General features: G+C 39.3%; 2 protein-coding genes across 4 annotated transcripts in view; one reads left to right on the top strand and one right to left on the bottom strand.

Moving 5' to 3' along the window:
• Nucleotides 1-3635, top strand: part of LOC138740524 (endothelin receptor type B-like) — a 46619-nt gene extending 42984 nt beyond the window's left edge. The window contains exons 6-8 of the mRNA XM_069893310.1: nt 900-1033; nt 2048-2156; nt 3360-3635. Of these exons, the coding sequence (XP_069749411.1) occupies nt 900-1033; nt 2048-2156; nt 3360-3506 (390 nt within the window). The 3' untranslated portion in view covers nt 3507-3635. The remainder of the gene's footprint in view (nt 1-899; nt 1034-2047; nt 2157-3359) is intronic.
• polr1d (RNA polymerase I and III subunit D) overlaps nt 1-21529 on the bottom strand; it is a 63223-nt gene extending 41694 nt beyond the window's left edge. The window contains exons 1-5 of one of the 3 annotated variants that reach the window (XR_011342976.1): nt 20769-21509; nt 16569-16666; nt 13039-13115; nt 8673-8755; nt 4912-5096 (exon numbers count right to left, since the gene is read on the bottom strand). Coding sequence is in view for 2 of the 3 variants with exons in the window: in XM_069893313.1 (XP_069749414.1) it covers nt 5040-5096; nt 8673-8755; nt 13039-13115; nt 16569-16666; nt 20769-20810 (357 nt within the window). In the remaining variant the exon portion in view is untranslated. Of the gene's footprint in view, nt 1-1176; nt 5097-8671; nt 8756-12141; nt 12195-13038; nt 13116-16568; nt 16667-20768 lie in introns of those variants that run through there. The other 2 variants (XM_069893313.1, XM_069893315.1) reach the window with 2 other exon arrangements.
• Between the last annotated feature and the right edge of the window lie 6 nt (nt 21530-21535).

The raw sequence follows: 21535 nt of genomic DNA, 5'->3' as shown, positions 1-21535 counted from the left end.
CTGCCTCCGCAAACACTGCTTAACCCTCAAGTTCCTCCAGCAGTTTGTTTTTAACTGACCAAGAATACTTTGGTACCAAAAGCAACATGTACATCAATTAAAAAGATTAACACCATAATAAAATTCCTCCACTCTAAACTCTCAATCACACAAAAATCCGTGAGCAACAATATGGTACAAATATGCGTTTGGGTGCAGCAATGGTCTAGTACAGCTATTCTCAACCTTTGAAGCAGTCAAGTTTAGTTGGCTTCTTCTGTACTTCTCTCCTATATAATACATAAAAAGAATTAATATTTTATAATTTCAGTCCGTAGCCCCCCCCATTTAAATGTGCTGTAGGGGCAGGTAGGAGGTCAGGCATACGGCCCCTGTTGAGAATAGCTGGTCTCGATATGCAATGGCTAAGATTGTAACATTAAACAGGATTTATTTTCGATATAGACAAAAAGTTCAGAACTTGCATTCATCTAATGACAATTTGCATTATTCCACTACAATCTCATCAGAGTGTCCCTAGTTATTACTTTAAAGCAGACTTGATCAAACTATGCCTCCCCCCTCCCCCACGACCCCCGGCAAGAAAAAAAAGGGTGGTGCTGTAACAACAGCACTGCTACCAGATGTGGACCCATGGAGAGCAAGGAGCAAAGTCTCATCATTCCCCGTGGGGTCAAACCACCCAGTCCGACTGCCATCAGCTCCATACAGGCTTTAAATGACCTGTTAGAGGTGCCAACGGTGATTGAAAACTGCCAGGCTTAATAGTTTGGCCCATAACTCCTTAAATTGTTTCAGTAAATGGCCCACAACCAAAAATGTTTGTCTATCTCTGCTTTAGAGGAATATACCCATTAAACAGGGATAAATTATTATATTGTTGTTTTAACTTTTCACAGCGACGCGAGATAGCCAAAACAGTCTTCTGTCTGGTGGTTATCTTTGCCATGTGTTGGCTCCCACTGCATTTAAGTAGAATTCTGAAGAAAACTATTTACGATGAACAAGACCCCAATAGATGTGAACTACTCAGGTAAGTTTCTGATATCTTTAAAAAATTCTATATTGATCAAATAATAACAACACTACATTTGTATACATAATCTGGTGCTTCTATACCAGATTTCAAAACACGATGCATTCCAAATTTTCAGCCCACACATTTAAAATTGAAGATTAATTGAAATCATTTGCTTTTTTAATAGAAAGTGCAAACTCGTGCAACTGTTAAACTTGTACTTCCCCAATTAACAGTCACTGCTCCAAATGATAACATCACATTTTCAAACACCTCGTTGCAAATAAAAAATATAATTAGATTACAAACCAAAATATACTTTATAAACATAAAAATACAATTAAGGATACATTAGATGGGATATTTGTCAGCTTCAGATAATCAGGGGACAGTGAATCACAATCCCTGAAGTTGTAGGAATTGCACTATGAGCACACTTCAAAGATGACCACAACAGGGTTTGAATCAATAGTGACAATCCCCTGGTTTGCCTAATCCCATCTCCCTGGTCAATAAACTGCAATGTTAGGAATACACCTTCCTAATGTTGCCAAATATAACTAGCTAAAAAGTGGCTTTATATCTTAAAAATTGAAAAATTCACTTGTCCACAGATCATCTTGCTAAGTTCAAACAAGATAACATATTCTTGCTTGCATTTAAAAATCCTGCTCCTCTTGGTTTGACCTACCAGCCTGTATTTCTGAAATCACCAATTCAAAATAAAATCTTTTGTTCATAGTTTATTGACACAAGCTAACAAATTGCCCCAGATTTGAAAGAGTGGAACATTTTCAATGTATAGAACATTAGTACAATTATACATTTTTAAAATACAAATGATGGTAAACAATTATAAATAAATAAATAAATGTCCAATTTTTTTTGTGAAGCAACATAAAAAAAAATCTCAAAACAAACTGTCGACAAATTAGTATTTCTGGTGCTAGGAAAATACAGATTGTCAGCTGTAGCAATCTTTTGGACAATTGACAATGTATTTGATGTGTCTGCCATTTTTGATCACAGCTTTCTTCTTGTTCTGGATTATATTGGGATTAACATGGCTTCTCTCAACTCCTGCATAAATCCAGTGGCATTATATTTTGTCAGTCAAAAATTCAAGAACTGCTTCAAGGTAAGTTTGCCCACTTGTCAAATATTTTATTCTCAATATAAATTTTCACAAAGCACAAAATTTCTTTTGGGGGGGCGGGGCTTGAACCACAGTGTTGACCAGATTCAAGGCCTTGACAACAGTAAAACATAACCAGTCGAATAGATGCTCGCAGCAGGATCTTCTTTAACCAGGATATATCAGAATCCATTTCACACATTAATACAAAAACTGAAACCTCTATATGGGTGTTTTTTTTAAAAAACAAAATAGTAGGTCCCCACCCACATACAAGATTTAAGGTCTTCTTTGGATTGGCTTTGTGGACGAAGATTTATGGAGGGGTAATGTCCTCGTCAGCTGCAGGCTCGTTTGTGGCTGACAAGTCCGATGCGGGACAGGCAGGCACGGTTGCAGCGGTTGCAAGGGAAAATTGGTGGGTTGGGGTTGGGTGTTGGGTTTTTCCTCCTTTGTCTTTTGTCAGTGAGGTGGGCTCTGCGGTCTTCTTCAAAGGTATGACATCAACAAATCCATGGCTGCTTCTCAGTAGTTTGCAATTAAATTCTTGATTTCCTCAACCCCATTACATCACTGCAGCCATTCTTCTGTTCAAGTACAATCTCAAACTGTCTTCCAAACAATTCAAAGTTTTATCATCACTATATTCAAAATGACTTATTTCTTTTGGGCTTTTTGGCAAACTTTCATCTAACTGCATTTAAAACAATAATCTCCAGATCCCCACTTGTGCAATTATATGCAATTTTATAATTTCCCTTCCATACCTTGTGGTCCTCTAGTTCTACCTTTGTTATCCCATCTCTTTTCTCATAGTTTAAAAGGTTTGTCAATTTGATAACTCTTTCAAACATTCTCAAACTGAAAAAAAAGTGCCAGAAAATGTATTGTTTCAGTCATCTCATTCAATCTGTTTCTTAATTGATGAGTTTCGTATATAGTGCTTTTAAAGCTGAATAGATCTATTTAAAATGCTAGTTGTTCTTTGATGCAAATTTTCCTGATTTCACATTCAATAATTTCTAATATCACTCCAACATTTTTATAAACCGATCATAAGGAAGAAAATAGAGGAATAAAAGCTAACGGGTTGAAAAAACATCTCCCTCTTAGGCTTGGAAGTGATGGGAGAAAGAAATTCAATTAAAAGTATATTTTAAAGTCAAGATTAATTTGCTGCTAATTTATTTTCATATTGCCCTATAGTCTTGCTTGTGTTGTTGGTGTCATCGATCAACTCTGAGTAGACCAATGGATGAGAAAATGGCTGTTGTCAAGTGGAAAGCCAATGGCCTGGCAAATGGCCTGGATCACAGCAGTTCACGCTTCAGTAACAAATATAGCTCAGCTTGAGCATCTTTTTAGTTAAAAGTAGGAAAGCACCTGGCTCTCCACTGCCATACAAAATAGTTTAATATCTGCACTTAAATGCATTATATTTTGGAAAATCAAATGGATAGGTTAAAATCTTTGTATATTTGCCATAGTGAATAAAAACAAAAATTATCTCTTTGCACCATGATATTTTCAATGCAACAATGCTTCTTTAATTCATCAGTTACTTCCAAGATAATTTTCCAAAGAGAACATCAAAAATAGAATAAATAATCCACCTCGCTAAAGTCTACCTTGACAATTTTGAAAAGAAACTGAAAATTACGGTTAGAAGCTTTGCTATGAACTTTGTCCAATTGATTTTCCAAGAAATTGTAGATATCCAATTATAACCATGCACCGATTCTCATTATTCCTGAAAGGCATGAAAAGCTTTTGCATGAAACCCATTTGTCTTCCCTTTAACGGTTTTAGGTAAGGTTGTGTTGCTTAACCACAAAGATTGGATGTATTGCAGTACATTTGCACTACATTATTCCTATTTTGTTCAGAGTTCCAATTAATGTTCTCGGAATCAGTACAATATTGTACTTAAATCCTAGCTCTATATTTTTGATCAATAGGAGTTTGGAAAGAGCCCAACTTCTACTGTTAGGCAGACATGCCAACCATCCTCCCAATTTACAGACAGTTAACTTTTTCAACAATAAAACAACCATTTCATTTACAATCAATAGATGAAAAAAAAGTATTAAAATATTTCAACAATCTATGAGGCATAACTGATGAACTAGAAAGATTAATTTTCAAATCAAGAAATGTTTGAAACAAGGTGGCTAAGCTTACTCTTATAGTTAGAAAATAAGAATAAGCAGTGGCATAAAAAGACACTTAGAAAAATAAAATTAATTATTCATTCATTTAATTTCACCCACATAATGTTGAATATGTTAGCAAACTCCTATATGCAAGGTGGCTTGTTTTTTAAATAATACAAAATTAATTATGATCTCTCCACCAAAGTACATTATGCAAAACACCAAGACAGCATTTTAATACCCCAAAAATTGTTTTAAATCTCAAGACTTGATGACCATGTCACAGTGTCTTATTTATAAAAGTTTCATTGCCTTGCTTCAATCTTTAGAGATGTGTCTCATTAATAAAACATCGTGGCTTTGCCTGGTAAAACCAGGCACATTAAGTGCATGTCCTTTCTTTTCCAAGTGTACATTAATGTATTGGTCTAGCAGCAACTGGCAGCTAACAAAAAAAATCTTGCATCAGAGGAAAGGAAAAGTTCCAGGCACAAATAAAATGATGTTCAATAGAATGTGCTGTCCAGGAAAACTTCCTGCACAGGTATAACTGTAAACTCAATGTCAAGTTAAACTAAAGTCAACTGAACAATCTAAATACTTACTTGTTTATTGTCCAACGATTCAATTATATCCAAAATGGCTAAGGTTCAATAAGCATAATTTTAAGCTATAAAAATCTCATGTTTAATGTCTAGTTTTCAAAATATATAAATGTAGAGTATTGGCTTTATCAAAATTGATCCATTGCTTCTTGTTTATGCTCCTCTTTATATTCCTTCACGCTGTCCTGAAAGAAAAAAATAATCATTTATGTTACTGTGGAAGAATGGTTTATAGCAAGATGACAGTCTCAGGAAATATATTTTCATATTATTACATTTAAGTTACAAAATAATAAAGATGCCCTAACTGCTGTACTAAATAAATAGACTCAGTACAGGTACACAATCCTTTATCCAGACATCTAAAATCCGGAAAGCTCCAAAAACCGCCATTTTTTTTCCCTGGTGTTGGTATAGCAGAGGGAGAGGAGTGTGATTAGGTTGGGTGGGCGGGGGGAAAGAGACTGCAGCACAACTCGGGCGGGCAGGGGCAGGGGGTGGTAGAGAGACACCAGCGCAACTGGAAGGGGCTGGATACGGTAGCACAATTTGGGTGGGCTTAAATCTGGGGCAGCTGGCTTTTGTTCTGAAATCTGGAAAAATCTGAAATGTGGAACACACTGTCCCCCAAGAGTTCCGGATAAAGGATTGTGTACCTGTACTGGCATAGTTGCTGTGAATATATACAATTTCAATTATCAGTAAAATGTAGACTTTTTATTGTAATTATACAGTAGTTATACATCATAAATCATAAATTTACATCATAAATTTAATAAAACATAATTTTATCACCTCCATTTGTAGATTTGATAAATTTGTAAATCTATTAAAGATGTCCCTGTTGCTTCAGTGGATTAAAAACTATTTTAGTTAACAGCATTGAGCTACAAATCTTGAAAGCTCATGACCCATCTAGTACTGCACCCAGATCCATGGGTTCAAATGGAAAAGAAGGACGACAGGATAGAACTGAGGCTGGAGGTAGGTATGACCACAGTTAAGATCAGAGCCTGAGGCCAGGGACAAGGTCGTTATGCGATTTACAACAAAGTATCACAAGTGAGTATGGGACTACCCAACAGGGTTATCTTCCATGTGCTCAACAATGATAACTTGGGTTGTTTTCCTCCAAATGTCTTCAAAAGGAACTTGGTAAGTCACATATTATCCTACCCAAGACTGATACAAATGATGCATTCAGGATGAACTTTGTCACATTTCCAGAGTGACCCAGAAATAATTGATAGAAGACTTCACTCAAAGTCAAAGTTAAGTGACTGAAATTCTTCATCCATATATCAACTCTTATACAAGGAACAATGAACTTAACAACATGCTTTTCAAAGAAAGGAAGAAATTACCACTCAGTACTTTTTATACATGTAATCCCATAGCTGATTTTCTTTCTAATAGCTTCAATGTCCAAATTTATTTTTTAATGTCCAAAGATCATAAAAGCCACTATGTAAATCTATAACTTTTGCCATATCATCATCTCAATTATAAAGATTCCAAGTAAAGATTGATAATGTGCATCTGCAATCTAAATTGATCACCTAGTTGCTATCATTTTGCATTAGAAATTATCAGCGTGTAACTGCATCCCAATGCCTTCCTTGGTTTGGTTCCACACTATTTCTTATGGTTAGGAATTTCCCCTCCAAAATTACTTTTCTGAAGGTCCACAAGGATGTAGAAAATTAGAAGGCAAACAAGTTATTGAAAAACATAGCCTCGGCAATAAATCACGCTGCTAGGTTTCAGAACGGCAGCGAAATGGTTTCGTTTATATTTCTCTCATCCTTTTTTTTTATATAAACGGACCACATATTTCAGCAGAGAAGTTGAGTTGTGAAACCTCAAAAAATTGGGGGTTGGCTTGCACGCCTGATATACTTGACCTTAAATTTAGCTCAAATTCCAATCTGCGCTGATTAGGCGTACAAGTTGACGCTTGAAAAAATGATTCTGCATACAAGTCGACCCTTGGAAAAACAAAAAAATCCCCAACTCCGACAGATTTTCATTGAGATTTTTATTGAAAACAACACAATTAGCACCCTTCAAAATCACTATCATTGTCCGAAAACAACATATTTTTTACCCTTCAAAATTAGTTTCACTATCATCGTCTGAAGCAAAGATGGCGGCAAGCACGTTCATACTCTCACTGTTTGAACAAGTCATCACACTGGTCCCGGTCTTTATCTGATGAGGTGGTTTCAGCTTCGCCTTCCGTGCCATCAATTGCACAAGAGATACCCCACTTTTTAAAACTATTTTATCACAGTTCTCTACTTTAACTTTGACCCATGCCTTGGGCATGAAGACACACAACCTATCGAGTGATGCAGCATGCATTGCCCTGCCTTTTCTAAAAAAATGTTTCTGCACTCGACATCCTCGTATTCCATTCCTTGTGTACTTGGTCTTTGAATAGCTTGTTTAAGCAGACATCGAGAGTTGCAATATAGACATTAAACCACCCGGGATAATTGCCATGTAAGTATCATATAGGTTCATAGTGTGAAAAATAAAATTTAAAAAAAAAAAATATATATATACTGCTAATCTACTTTTAGTGTTCTGAGTTAAGTGGCCATAAAACATCCCAGACTAGTAAACTCCATTCTTTGCGTAAACATGTGTTCCATACATTGTCCGTCCATAGTTTGATACCATTTTCATCTATTCATCCTTTTTCATGAAAATGTACAAAAATACCTGCAGGGAATTTCATTTTAGGTTTAATTTTGCATTTGAAGATTACCATGGGTCTTAACTTTGTCCCATCAGCCATTCACGATAACACCATGGTAAATCTGGTCCTTTTGTAGCATGAACTTCTGGTATGCAGTTTTAACACCTTTCCATTCCACTGTTCTATTGTCTATCATGTCGAAATTCATGGAGATTTTGTCTTCATTTCCCATATTTGCCAATGCAAACTGGTTTTTCTGTCAGTTCTATATAATAAACTGGTGAAAACTTACAACTTAATGATCAAGATCTTTTGGTAGTTTCTATGTAATTTTTGTTTTTTGGCATAATACCAGATTTTTCCAGTTCATGAAATGATTGCACTGAGGTCTGGATGCGACTTGGCCCACTGTAATGCAAATATTCTTATTTTATTTCAGGTGACTATGTATCAATCTTGTCTCCATTCACATATCCATTCTGCAACATGATTTTCCAACTCTGGCCAACAAGTGATTCCTTTTCTCAAAGAACATTGCCTTTTTGGTATTTTTCTTAAAGTCTCTTCTTTCTTCCCCTCATCTCTTACCAACTTTTCATGCTCATCAAATTTTCTTGCAGCAGCAAATTTGTTAGTTTTCTTGGCCACTTCTATTACTTTCAAATTAAAACTCATTTCATAATTTTGTTGTGCACTGCATTGTGTCGATGGACCCTCCATCATAGCAATCACCTCCAACCAACGCCCACCAGATCTATCGGCACGATCTATGAGGGAATTGACTTGTATGCCGGATATACCATAAAACCCTTAAAATGAGGCAGGGGGGGAGGGGGGGTCGACTTATTTGCCAAAATACACGGTAGTTCTCAAGATTGCTCAGCATTTCAGAGCCTTGTGTTGTCTTACACAGGAAAGCCCTAATTTTACACAATCATTGAGACAAGATGAAAATAATTAATCATTGGATAAGCTTCATAATTGCAAATTCAACATTGAAGCCTTCTGCTCGGCAGTATCAGACAAGAACTGAAATAGTTAAAGGAACAAGACTCACCTCAAATGTATTCAGGACATGTTGACATACAGTCATTAATTCATTGAGTCCCCTACGAAAAGGATCAACAGATGGAATTCCTCCTAGAAAAGAATTCCCAACATAGAACAATTAACTTTCATGCCCATTTTCAACACAAGAACATAAAAACATGAAGGACTCCAGGCCTCTCAAACCCCTCCCACCAATTGGCAGAATGAAACACTAAAGTCTGCAGATGCTGTAATTGTAAAAAAAAATTTCGAAATGCTGGAGGATCTCGGCCAGTCTTTCAGCATCCATAGGAGACAACAGATTATTCCTTTGCTTATTTCCTGAAGAAGAGCTCAGGTCTGAAACATCAGCAATTTCAGTGTGTTTTTACCACCAAATGGCAGATTGATTCTGGCCTTGGCTTCTCTTCTGTGCAAATTCCCAATGTCATCAATCTCTGGATCTTTCAAATTTTTATCTCCACCTGAAACATATTTAATGACCACTAGACATTCGTCAACCTACTTCACCATCAATCCTATATTGCACTCCTGCAATATGTTTTCTAACTGATTTGCCACAACTCGGAGGCATCTCTGCCAGCTCCCAAAAGAGCAATCCTATTCTCTTTTTCTTATTTTCCTGCAGCTTATCCTTCCACACATAGCCAGAAACTCCCCTCAACTCTTTCCACAATTCTAATTCACCACTTTCTAGGTTAAGCAATTCAAAAACTGTTCTAAGTTTTTCCAATTTTCTCCTTTCAAATATTTTAATATTGATTAACTATTTTCATAATTGCAATATTAAAAGGCTTAGTTTGTGATCAGAATCCACTTTATTGTATTGCCATTCATATATGGGATGAAGTGTCTGCCTTCATGGCTTTCGGCTGTAATGACTGATTAGAAGTGGGTCTTAAAATAAGGAGTCACCAGCTTCATACAAAGAGGAAAAACCTTTTCAGTCAAAGCACTGTAAGTTTTTGGAACCCTCTTCCTAAAAAAGCAGAAGCAGAGACTTAATATTCTTAAGGCAGCCATTGATACTTAATAAACAATGGGGAAAAGGGATAGAAATACAGACAATGGAATCAGTGTGATCATATTAAATGGTGAAACTGGCTGGAGCGGTCATGTGACCCAACTCCCAATCTTAATTCACATGACTGCATGCATTTTATACTGAAATATTCTGGAATGCAGACCCCCTTTAGCATCAACAAACCTTGTTAGAAACTGGCATAATGGTCATATATCAACAAGCCTGAAAACAGCTGAACTATATATTAACCAGTTTGGTGTTTGGAGTGATTGACAGTTTTACCATCAAAACAAAAAAAATCAAACAAATATATACAATAAATTTCCAGTAATACATTTATCCAAAACAAGGCATTTAGAATTGAATAGAATGCTGTAAATCACAGAAGGAAAATTTTCATTCTTAAATCTCACAGAAAGACAAAATAAGATCACAAACATAGATTGTGTCTCAGAAGTCATCAATCTTATTCCAATAACAGATGACCTTTTTCATGAGTTGGAAAATAAATAACAAAAATAAAGCCTAAATTCCAGAATTTGCTTCGCAAATGTGAAAGTGTATCCTTGCAAGTCTGATAGTTGGTTTAAAAAACAGAGACATGTCTATTTTCTGCCTTATGCATCATCTTCAGAATAGAAGTTCTGAAGCTATTCTTTAATGCAGAAGCTGTTAGATTTGACACAATCATCTTCAAAATTCAACCTCACCAGTACCTGCACTAATGAGTATAAAGAGGTATTGAACCCAAGCCTTCTCAGATTGGTTCAGACTGAAATGTGGCCTCAAAATCTCGGCTTGTTGAAGGAAACATGGCAATATATACAATATTTTTATATAAAGTTGTCCAATGGGTAAACAAATCTGCATTGAGGTATTGTATTGAGTTTTACCTACAATGAAGCACAAGGGTCTCAGCATTGGTGTTGATTTAGCAGAATGGAGCAACACTGATAATCAGGGTACTTCAGTATTATTGGGATGAGAAGAGAAAAACAAACATTGACTATGGAAGGCAACATTTTTAGGGATGAAACTGAAACATTTTCTGCTATATTTGGAAACAGAAGTTCACTAGTATATTTCTTTGGCTTGGCTTTGCGGACGAAGATTTATGGAGGGGTAACATCCACGTCAGCTGCAGGCTCGTTTGTGGCTGACAAGTCCGATGCGGGACAGGCAGACACGGTTGCAGCGGTTGCAAGGGAAAATTAGTTGGTTGGGGTTGGGTGTTGGGTATTTCCTCCTTTGTCTTTTGTCAGTGAGGTGGGCTCTGCGGTCTTCTTCAAAGGAGGTTGTTGCCCGCCGAACTGTGAGGCGCCAAGATGCACGGTTTGAGGCGATATCAGCCCACTGGCAGTGGTCAATGTGGCAGGCACCAAGAGCTTTCTTTAGGCAGTCCTTGTACCTCTTTGCTGCACCTCTTGTCACGGTGGCCAGTGGAGAGCTCGCCATATAACACGATCTTGGGAAGGCGATGGTCCTCCATTCTGGAGACGTGACCTACCCAGCGCAGTTTGATCTTCAGCAGCGTGGATTCGATGCTGTCGGCCTCTGCCATCTCGAGTACTTCGATGTTAGGGATGAAGTCGCTCCAATGAATGTTGACGATGGAGCGGAGACAATGCTGGTGGAAGCGTTCTAGGAGCCATAGGTGATGCCGCTAGAGGACCCATGATTCGGAGCCGAACAGGAGTGTGGGTATGACAACGGCTCTGTATACGCTTATCTTTGTGAGGTTTTTCAATTGGTTGTTTTTCCAGACACTTTTGTGTAGTCTTCCAAAGGCGTTATTTGCCTTGGCGAGTCTGTTGTCTATCTCGTTGTCGATCCTTGCATCCGATTAAATGGTGCAGCCGAGATAGGTAAACTGGTTGACCGTTTCGAGTTTTGTGTGCCCGATGGAGATGTGGGGGGGGCTGGTAGTCATGGTGGGGAGCTGGCTGATGGAGGACCTCAGTTTTCTTCAGGCAGTTTTCGCAAAACAGGACGTCAAGCGCTGAAGAGCTGGCACTGAATGGGCAACTAAAGCGGCATCGTCTGCAAAGAGTAGTTCACGGACAAGTTGCTCTTGTGTCTTGGTGTGAGCTTGCAGGCGCCTCAGATTGAAGAGACTGCCATCCGTGCGGTACCGGATCTAAACAGAGTCTTCATTGTTGAGGTCTTTCATGGCCATGAAAGACCTCACTAGTATAGAGCTGCAATAAATACTAGAAAACAGATCTCACCATGATTTTGAAGCCATGTTTCAGAGATCAACTCAGGGTTAAACAAGTACATCTAGTTGAACTTGAACAATTGGCAATGAAGAAATCAAGCAGCAGGTGGAAGGGAGGATATTTAATACTGTCAAATTGGAAGCAGCTAGACTTGTAGTTTGGTTGCACTCTGATAGCAGGGAGCACTCAAAGAATCATGAATAGTACTTGTGGTGCAATCAACTTGTACTCACGCAAATAATTAAGATCATCCACTTCTCTGAGGATGATGTCAATGAGGAATAACCTGGAAGCATTGGAATATTCTAGAGATCAGTTTAAGGGCTGGAATTAGAGATGTATCAGTTAAATTCACATGGACAAGTCAGAATTACAGTAGAGGCATGGGTTATAATCGACAAAGCAACTTCATCAGACAATGGCAATAGTGAAATTGTGATGGGGGATGATAAATTGTGTTCAACGTCATATAAATGTCCTGTTTCAGGAGAGAGTTAATTATCAAATAGAAGCTGTCATTTGTAACGATGATCTTCCCGAGAATTAGAGGAATTCACACAGGAAACTTTAAGAATACAGGGAGGCTCAAGGTTTCAAGATTTTTAAGGGAGAAAGCAGGGGAAGAAATACAGTTCATTGTGGTTAATATAATGCTATTACAGCACCAGCGACTTGGATTTAAATCTGGCGCTGTCAGTAAGGAGCTTGTACGTTCTTGTCTGTGTGGGTTTTCTTCCTCCTCTCAAAACCGACGGGGATTAGAGGTTAATTGGGGTGCACTGGCTCATGGGTCAGAAGGGCCTGTTACTATGCTGTATGTCTAAATCTAAAATTTAAGAGGAGAGTGGGTTAAAGATCATGGAGAGCATGAATGCCAGCAAAAGAGAATGAGAGAGGTAGTTGCTTTCCAAAGGAAACTAATATGGAAGTTTAAAGAAACCAAAGTTTAACAGTCAGAAGACTCGTCCCATGGAGGAAATAAAAGAAAATTGAAGAGGATCAAGACTGCCTATTATTCTGCGATACAGTGTGTAGAAGGATATACTTGTTCATGTACTTTTATCTCAGAAATGCAAAACAGAAAAAAATTGTGAAATTCTCTAATGGATCGTAAATGTAACAGGAATTACCTCTTGTTTGAATCCTAAAATTAATTTTGCTTTCTGACGGATGAGTGATGCTGTAGCCACAAAATTCTACCTCCGGGCTGAGGAAACAAAAAACATGAGTATTAAAACAATTTGTACTCAGACTATAATTCGGTATTCAAAAGGGGCGTTTGGAAAAAATAATTTCTTGACTTCAACTCGAGTATTTTTCTTTGCTCATTAGTGCTACTCAGAAATTCTGAAATACCGTCAAAGTAAAGTTGAACAATATTTTAAGTGAATTAATCATGGTCAAGTGAAATAAGGGAAAGGAATGAACTGTACTTGAGTAGGACACCTGCTCAATGTGTGCTTTCTATAAATGGAAATAGACTACTTGATGCCAAATCACTCTCTCAAATCACAATGTTACTGAAACTATGTAGCTCACTTCATCAGGGAGAGAGAAGCCAAAACTAAAGTGTAGATGAAACAATACAATGATTCAGGCTACTGTTAGCTGCATCAACCCTGGAAAAAGTATCTGGTCATCCACACGATCAAAGCATTTCATTATACACATCTATTAGGTCACTCCCTCATCCTCCATCATTCCAAAGAGGAAAGACTAAGTTCACTCAACCTATCCTCATAATGCATGCTCTCAATCCAAGCAGCATCCTTGTACTTCATTTATTCTAATCTCACCCCTTGGAATGCTCTGCCCCCCCCCATTCTCTGCACCAATCTCAATTTCACTTTCAAACCCACAGACAAGGGGTACAGCGGTTGTGGTCTGGCACATTTAGATGCAATAATGGGGACCTTCCAGTGGTCAACTATTTTAATTCCACACCCTATTCCCCACCAACGTAAGTGTCCATGGCCTCATGCACTGCCAAACTTTTCCATCTCTCTTTCCCTCCCCATCTCCTTTCCTCCAGATCTGCATCCTTTTCCTCTCCATTCCTAGAGTTTTTTTCCTGCTCTCTCACCCAGTCAAAGGTCAAAGATGTGGCATATCAGCATTAAAAAGATCATAATTTATCTTGCTAACAGCTTTAGACCAGTGGTTCTCAACCTTTTTCTTTCCACTACATACTATTTTAAGCAATCTCTATGCAATCAGTGGTCTGTGATTAGTAAGGGATTGCTTAAGGTGGTATGTGAGAGGGAAGAAAAAGTTGAGAACTGCTGCTCTAGACCAAATTGTTACTGAAATATTTTGCTTGAGAAAAATTGTCATTGGCCCATTTCCTTTAGAGTTATGAAACTGTGCACATAATGAGTCAATTAGGCATGATTTAAAACAGTGGTTTTCAAACTTTTTCTTTCCACCCACATACCACCTTAAGCAATTCCTTACTAATCACAGAGCACCTATGGCATAAGGAATGCTTAAAGTGGTATGTGAGTGGAAAGGAAAAGGTTGAGAACCATTGCTTTAGACAGAGTTCAACTGTCTCTGGAAAAGATTTGAACTAGCTTTAAGACTTCAACCAATCAAGTGGAATAATCCAACTCAGGAAACATTTAAAACAGAGGGGGAAAAAAAAAAATCAGCAAATAAATGGTGAGTTAGTTGATGTACTGTAAGGCAATAGTAGTCAGGGAGAAGCAGAGAACAAAAATTGATAAAGGAATTATAAATGTCATTAAAAACTCACATAAAAATAGTTTTCAAACCCAGGGAAGATTTCAGATTTATTCTCAGAGTACATATACGACATCACATACAACCCTGAAATTTCTTTTTCCTGCGGGGGCGGCAGGATCACCACTAATTGGTAGTGCAAAAAATAAACTGTACAGAGCATAAAACATGTTTTTCTTCTTTTTTTTTTCTTTGGCTTGGCTTCGCGGACGAAGATTTATGGAGGGGTAATGTCCACGTCAGCTGCAGGCTCGTTTGTGGCTGACAAGTCCGATGCGGGACAGGGAGACACGGTTGCAGCGGTTGCAAGGGAAAATTGGTGGGTTGGGGTTGGGTTTTTCCTCCTTTGTCTTTTGACAGTGAGGTGGGCTCTGCGGTCTTCTTCAAAGGAGGTTGCTGCCCGCCGAACTGTGAGGCGCCAAGATGCACGGTTTGAGGCGATATCAGCCCACTGGCGGTGGTCAATGTGGCAGGCACCAAGAGCTTTCTTTAGGCAGTCCTTGTACCTCTTTGGTGCACCTCTGTCTCGGTGGCCAGTGGAGAGCTCGCCATATTACACGATCTTGGGAAGGCGATGGTCCTCCATTCTGGAGACATGACCTACCCAGCGCAGTTGGATCTTCAGCAGCGTGGATTCGATGCTGTCGGCCTCTGCCATCTCGAGTACTTTGATGTTGGAGATGAAGTTGCTCCAATGAATGTTGAGGATGGAGCGGAGACAACGCTGGTGGAAGCGTTCTAGGAGCCGTAGGTGATGCCGGTAAGGGACCCATGATTTGGAGCTGAACAGGAGTGTGGGTATGACAACGGCTCTGTATACGCTAATCTTTGTGAGGTTTTTCAGTTGGTTGTTTTTCCAGACTCTTTTGTGTAGTCTTCCAAAGGCGCTATTTGCCTTGGCGAGTCTGTTGTCTATCTCGTTGTCGATCTTTGCATCCGATGAAATAACAAATGTAAACAAACTGACTCACATCAGTCATAAAGATAAGATTAAATTAATCCATTAGATTTGATGTTCAAAGACATACGAGATTTTAGATTTCCTATTACATACCCTTCACACCTATGTTTTGCCACCACATTCTTTCAGATGACATCTCCACTGATTTTGCCATTCAGTTCCTCCTTGTGTGAATCTGGCTACTAAATTTCTCTTCTGACCTCACCATTCTCCACAAGTGAAAACTACTCTCATCCCAAAGTTTACCAGTTCAGAAAACTGAATTGTTTTGCTCTGCATAGTTGCTGTCTGACCTGCTGAACGTCACTAGTATGTTCTGTTGTTATTTCAGATAATAAAGCATCTGTACTCTCTTGCTTTTAGAACAATGAATTAGATGGCTTAATTCTATTTGTGTAGTACAACCAATGCATCCCTGCCTTTTGGATCAACTGCTGTTATTTGCAGCTTTCATAGCATAAATTAGACTTTGAAGCCAAAATTGTAGATCGAGGGCTAGGAGGTTGATATTTAAGGAAGAATGATTCTTTGTTCAATCTTTTCTTCTCCCATAAGTTTCCAACTATGGATATTTATTGGGCCTGGACTCACTAATTGCTTATGTAAAATATCCCTTGATACTTCAGCCGTTGTTCATTAGTACAGGAGTTCACATTGAATTTTTAACAATTGTAAAAATGATTTAAAATATGAAGTGATAATTGAGTGAAATCTAGTTTTGTTCTGAGATTCAAATGAAGGCATAAGAAAACATTCAAAAGGTATATGTAAGAGACCCCTTGCATTGAAGGATGGTTTATGACCCAAGGACACCTAGGGAACAAGTCAGTGAAGGTATATTAGCACTGCTAGCCAAGGAAGCTGGGTCAAGATACTGGACAATGACATTAGGAATATATTCTGACTTAAGAGTAATGTGACTAATAAATGTAATTTAACCAAAGATAATCAACGTACTTCTTCATGATCATATATCGTAGGGAATTCCCAAGAGTGTGGTCTTCATCATGCAATATGAATGTTACACTTGTGTCATCACACCCTTCTGCTTGTACCTGAAAGAAATGGAGATTATATAGCTAATAAATGTATAGTATAAGGTATTACTGCTTCCATCCTCCCACCATCCATGGATTAGCAGAAAAGGCCATTGATATTTTTCACTCAGTAATTGCTCGGTATCAACAGTGAAGACTTAGTGATCACAAGCATCTCCAGGACCTTAAACAAGATAAAGCTTTCAGAAATCTCTTCAAGAGACAGGCATCATGCCTTGGTAGAGCATGGAGCTCAAGATATCAAAACATTTCAAATTTCTTTTAAGTTACTGAACAGCAAACAATGAGCTGCTGAAGGAACTGAGTGGGCCAAGCAGCACCCATGAATAGAAATGGTCAGTCAATGTTTCAGATCAGACCCTTTATCTAGATGTGGTCAGTCTCAGTATAAAGGGTCCCAACACAAAATGTCGATTGACACTTCTTGATCCGCTGAGTTTCTGCAGCAGCTCATTGCTTGCTCGAGATTGAAACATGTACAGAGTTTGTGTTTCTCTTTTAGAAACTGCCTTGATGGGAAAAGAAACTGCATCTCTGCTACATTCTCTTGAACATAACAATGGTCCTTTTCATTATATATGCCAACAAGATCACTCGTCACACTATCCCAATTACTTGATGAAGGCCTCAAGCCCGAAACATTGGTTATATATCTTTATCTTTCCTATATAAAGTACCCTGATTGACCGGCTGAGTTTCTCCAGCATTGTGTTTTCACCTTAACCACTTTCATGTTTTACTACAGAAATAGACCAATGTTTGCAAAAAAAAGGACAGTTACTAAAACAAAATTTAAAAAAAAACAACTTTACAATCAGAATTCTAACAGTTCTCCTACATCTGCCAATTTCCTGTACAGTATTATTTAAAATAGATATACCATCCTGTCAAAAAATCTTGAAAACCTGAACTCACAAGTTATAAAGCCAGGAGCATCCTCTGGAACTCATAATCTAGCAAAATGCTTTACCTCAAAAGTTTCTATGGTCATAAATAATTTAATATTAATCCATTTGAAACAGTGCCTGCATTCAACCCTATCAGAAGAGGTAGATTGCTAGCTAATTTTTAATCGTGGCATTGAGTGAGCAAAGTGTATATTAAGTAGCACCAGTGAGTCGTGTCAGCTGTTATTAATTTTCTTACAGTTAGGGGTGAAAGAGGCACTCTGGGCATTTTCAAACTCATTGCTGATTTAGGTAAAATAACTGTTGGAGGAGAGTTTTGCAATCTTAAGCATTTACTTAAACAGAATATTTCAAATGATACAAATGAGTGAGAAAACACTGCATACAAAGCTCTGACACAGAGTATGATCACATACTTCAGTCTTTCAATTTAAAGAAAAGTATCACAAAATTATCCAAACTGACTTAATTAGGATGACATCCTACGCAACTCCCTAGCAACCTTTGCCAATTCTAGATATCAGACGTAAAATCATTTGTTGTCTCTCAATCCAAGAATGGAAAAAGATATAGGGCAGAATGTTCTTAATTTTGAAAGAGGAAGATGAAAATACTACATTTGTCTTAAACGCAAGGAAATGGCAACAAAAAAGTCTCATCATTTTTTCCATTTGACAGCAGATGCACAAAAAGATTGAAGCCTGCACTCATGTTACACAAATTCCTGAGAGGCAAAAATAGATGGATTTGTTGAAGTGTGTGAAGAATCAATTGAACAAAATAGGTGCAGCTCACTTCAATAAGAATTTTGAGATCATATGCTAAAAAACAAAATATATTTCTTGTTCTTGATTTAGTAATAAAGTGAAACTCATGGAATTAGCCAAATACAGTTCACTAAAAGAAGAACTCGATACAAAAGTAGGCAAGTAATATTAAAAACCTTGGGCTATACTGTACATGTACAGTTCTATTCTGGATTCTTCAAAATTTATTAGAGATAAAGTGGAGAAGCCTATTAAAGCTAATGATAATTAAAAGGATTTAACTACCAGGAAAGACTGAGCAGGCTATATTTCTTTTCTATTGAAAAACAAGCAAGAAATGTACTCTTCAAAAAGAAAATGACTGTGTTGCGAGAGTTGCTGCAATGACAGACTGCCGCCGATATGAACGCGGGAAAACTGGAAGCGGAAACAGAGCATTGCTCCGCAGGGTCCTATTGCCCAGCCCTGATGCAGACATCTCTGAACAGGCTTTAAACAACCTGTTAGTGTATTTTTTACATAATCCTGCATCCACATAGGTCTGTGCCCAAGATGGCAGCATCTGTGCTGGACAGAGTTCTACAAAGGCAGACTCCAGGAGCTCAGTGCAGGGCAACAGAAATGGGAGAAAAGCCCTCAATGAGAAGAAGCATTGGAGACAGCCCTATAGGACAGTGACCACAGCAGCCAATCAGCGGGGGGCTCAGTGGGTGAAGGACCCACACAGGCTGCAGGCTGTTGGCAACTTGCAGTCGACAGACCCACACAGGCTGCAGGTTGCTTGAGATTGACTCAAGTTGGAGCAAGCCAAAGCTGTTATATTGGCAGCACTGCTGCTGGTGCAGACCCGCGGGGAGCTCCCGCAGGGTCCATCCGCCCAGTCAACTACCGTCCCATGGGCTTTGAGAGAGCTGTGGTTTTAGTTGAAATCCTGCGACAGTGGGTCTGCGCCCAAGATGGTGGCCCTTATTAATCGGCAGCAGCCACGAGGAGCTGCAGACTCTGGGGAAGTGGAGGACTGGTGGAGGACACCAGATGATGGGAAGATTATCCCCATGTCTGAGAAGAAACGGAGATGACCCACAGTGTCGGTGACCATGGCAGTAGACCAGTGAGGGAGCTCTATGACTAAGGGACTAGTGCATGCGGTGGGCTGCTAGCAACTCGAGGTGAGGTACCCCTGGAAACTGTGGGCTGCTGAAGACTGCTTTTGGGAGACTCGTGGTAGGCTGAGGACTGCTGGAGATTGGCTGGAGGGGTGCCAGATATTGGATCCGGGATACGAGGAGGGTGCTGAAGGATTCCTGACCGTGTCAGAGGTTCGGATCTGGAGCTTGAATGGTTTGGACTGGACTCTCTGTGGCTGTGGGGACTGCGGAAGCGCTGGAGGCGAATCTATGGACACTGGGGGAACTCTCTTTTGTTTCTCTCTCTCTGACTGCAAGACTGAAAGATGCGCTTTGGTAGTTTCTGTCAGTGGAGAATCTGTCTGCCTTGCAGCAGGCAAAATGAAATTTCATGCAATGTGACTCTGTTTTATTACTACGATAATAAATTGAATCTTGAAACCAGGTATCGGAACTGGGATTTGAGAAGGTGCTGAATGCAAGAAGGGTTCCTGAAGGGCCTCGGACGCTGAAAGCTTACTGATCATATCAGAGGTCTGGATCTGGAGATCGAGTCATCAATGGTTTGAACTAGAGACTTTAAAGCTGCAGGAGCCACAAACATATAGTGCCTCTGAAGGGGCTGTTTTGCTTCTCTTTCTCCTATTGTAATGGGTTCAGGGCAATGCATCCGTTTGTCTTACCATAGACAAACGTTGAAATATATCATGTATGTTACATTATTAATTAATTATTAGGTGACAATAAAGGGTACATTTGATAACCCGTGACACCTTAAAATCTTTGAGGAGAGTAAAAAGGGCAGTAATGCAAAAATAAGAACCTGAATACCAGAGATCTGAACTATAAGCAGGAACATAAATATTCAGGTAAAATTACATCTCTGCAGACTGGTCAAATGAATAGGTTTTCCTCATCGCAGATGTTGCGTGACTTGCTGAGTATTTCAGCATTCGCATTTTGAAATAAAAGTAGGCACACGTGGAGAAGCTTGGTTGTTCCACAACAAATACTATTCAATAGCCAAAGTATTTACACGTACAAAAACAAAATCCTGGCCCTATTTGCCACATTGAACGTACATGGCAATGATGTATTGAAGTTGAAGCGGTGGATCAGGAGGGGAAGATCAACACCAACGTGGGGTTGAAAGGCCAAAAGGCCTGCTTCTGTGCAGTCGATTCCATTTAACGATCGCTTCAGAGAGAGTACTCCTCCAGTACCCGTACCCATCACACCACCAAAAGCCAACACACAGTGTTATTTTCCCTGTACGGAAAAAAAAATATATCTTTACCACTTCCAACACCGGTTTCGTCGCTCCCTCCACCGTTGCCATGCTCACGCTGCCGCGGCTGCTCCGTCGGGCGCCGGCGCACAATGTTTACGTCACGACCGGTCCTCCGCAATGCATGCTGGACATTGTAGTTCAGACGTGATGAGCTCCTTAAACTATCCGCGCAGCTGTATTTCGTTCGATGGAGTAATCACAAGAAAAGCACGATTATTCCTATGTCAAAGTTGTTCTTTAATCACCTGCTTGCACTTATAAAGCTCCAATTAATATTTAGGGGTCTTTATTTTTAAAAAAAGGGAGGCGCAAGAGGATTGAGATGCTAGAATCTGGAAAAACTTCAGGACAGACTTGAGTTCCTGCACCAGGGTGTCGAGAAACACCACAGGGGGTGCAGACAGTGTGATTGTCGTGAAAACGCAGAGAAATGCCGTCTCACTGAGAAATGCGCGCCGCAGCATTTGTGTCTTTAACTCGAGTTTCAGATTCCCGACTCTGCAATTTCCCGCGTGTCTTCTTCAAGCGTCTGAAGGAAGTCGAGAGGGTCGAGCAGCGTCTGAGGCCAGAGGGAATGGTCGGCGACCCCTTTATTCCTCCGCAGATGCTGCTTGACTCCATCTGGCATGCTTGGCGCTGGGGCCAAGCTCAGGGCTTCCATCGGCGAGTAGGAGTATCTCTCCCCCCCCCCCCAAGTGGGGGCGTGCACTTCAAACCTTTCCCATTCCACCCACCCCACCATTGCGACCCGGTCTTCTGGACGGCACTGAGCC

Source organism: Narcine bancroftii, chromosome 8 (assembly GCF_036971445.1).
Source record: "Narcine bancroftii isolate sNarBan1 chromosome 8, sNarBan1.hap1, whole genome shotgun sequence".
NCBI classification, from domain to species: domain Eukaryota; kingdom Metazoa; phylum Chordata; class Chondrichthyes; order Torpediniformes; family Narcinidae; genus Narcine; species Narcine bancroftii.
Note: the sequence above shows the minus strand (reverse complement) of the source record. Positions and strands in the feature narration are given on the sequence as shown.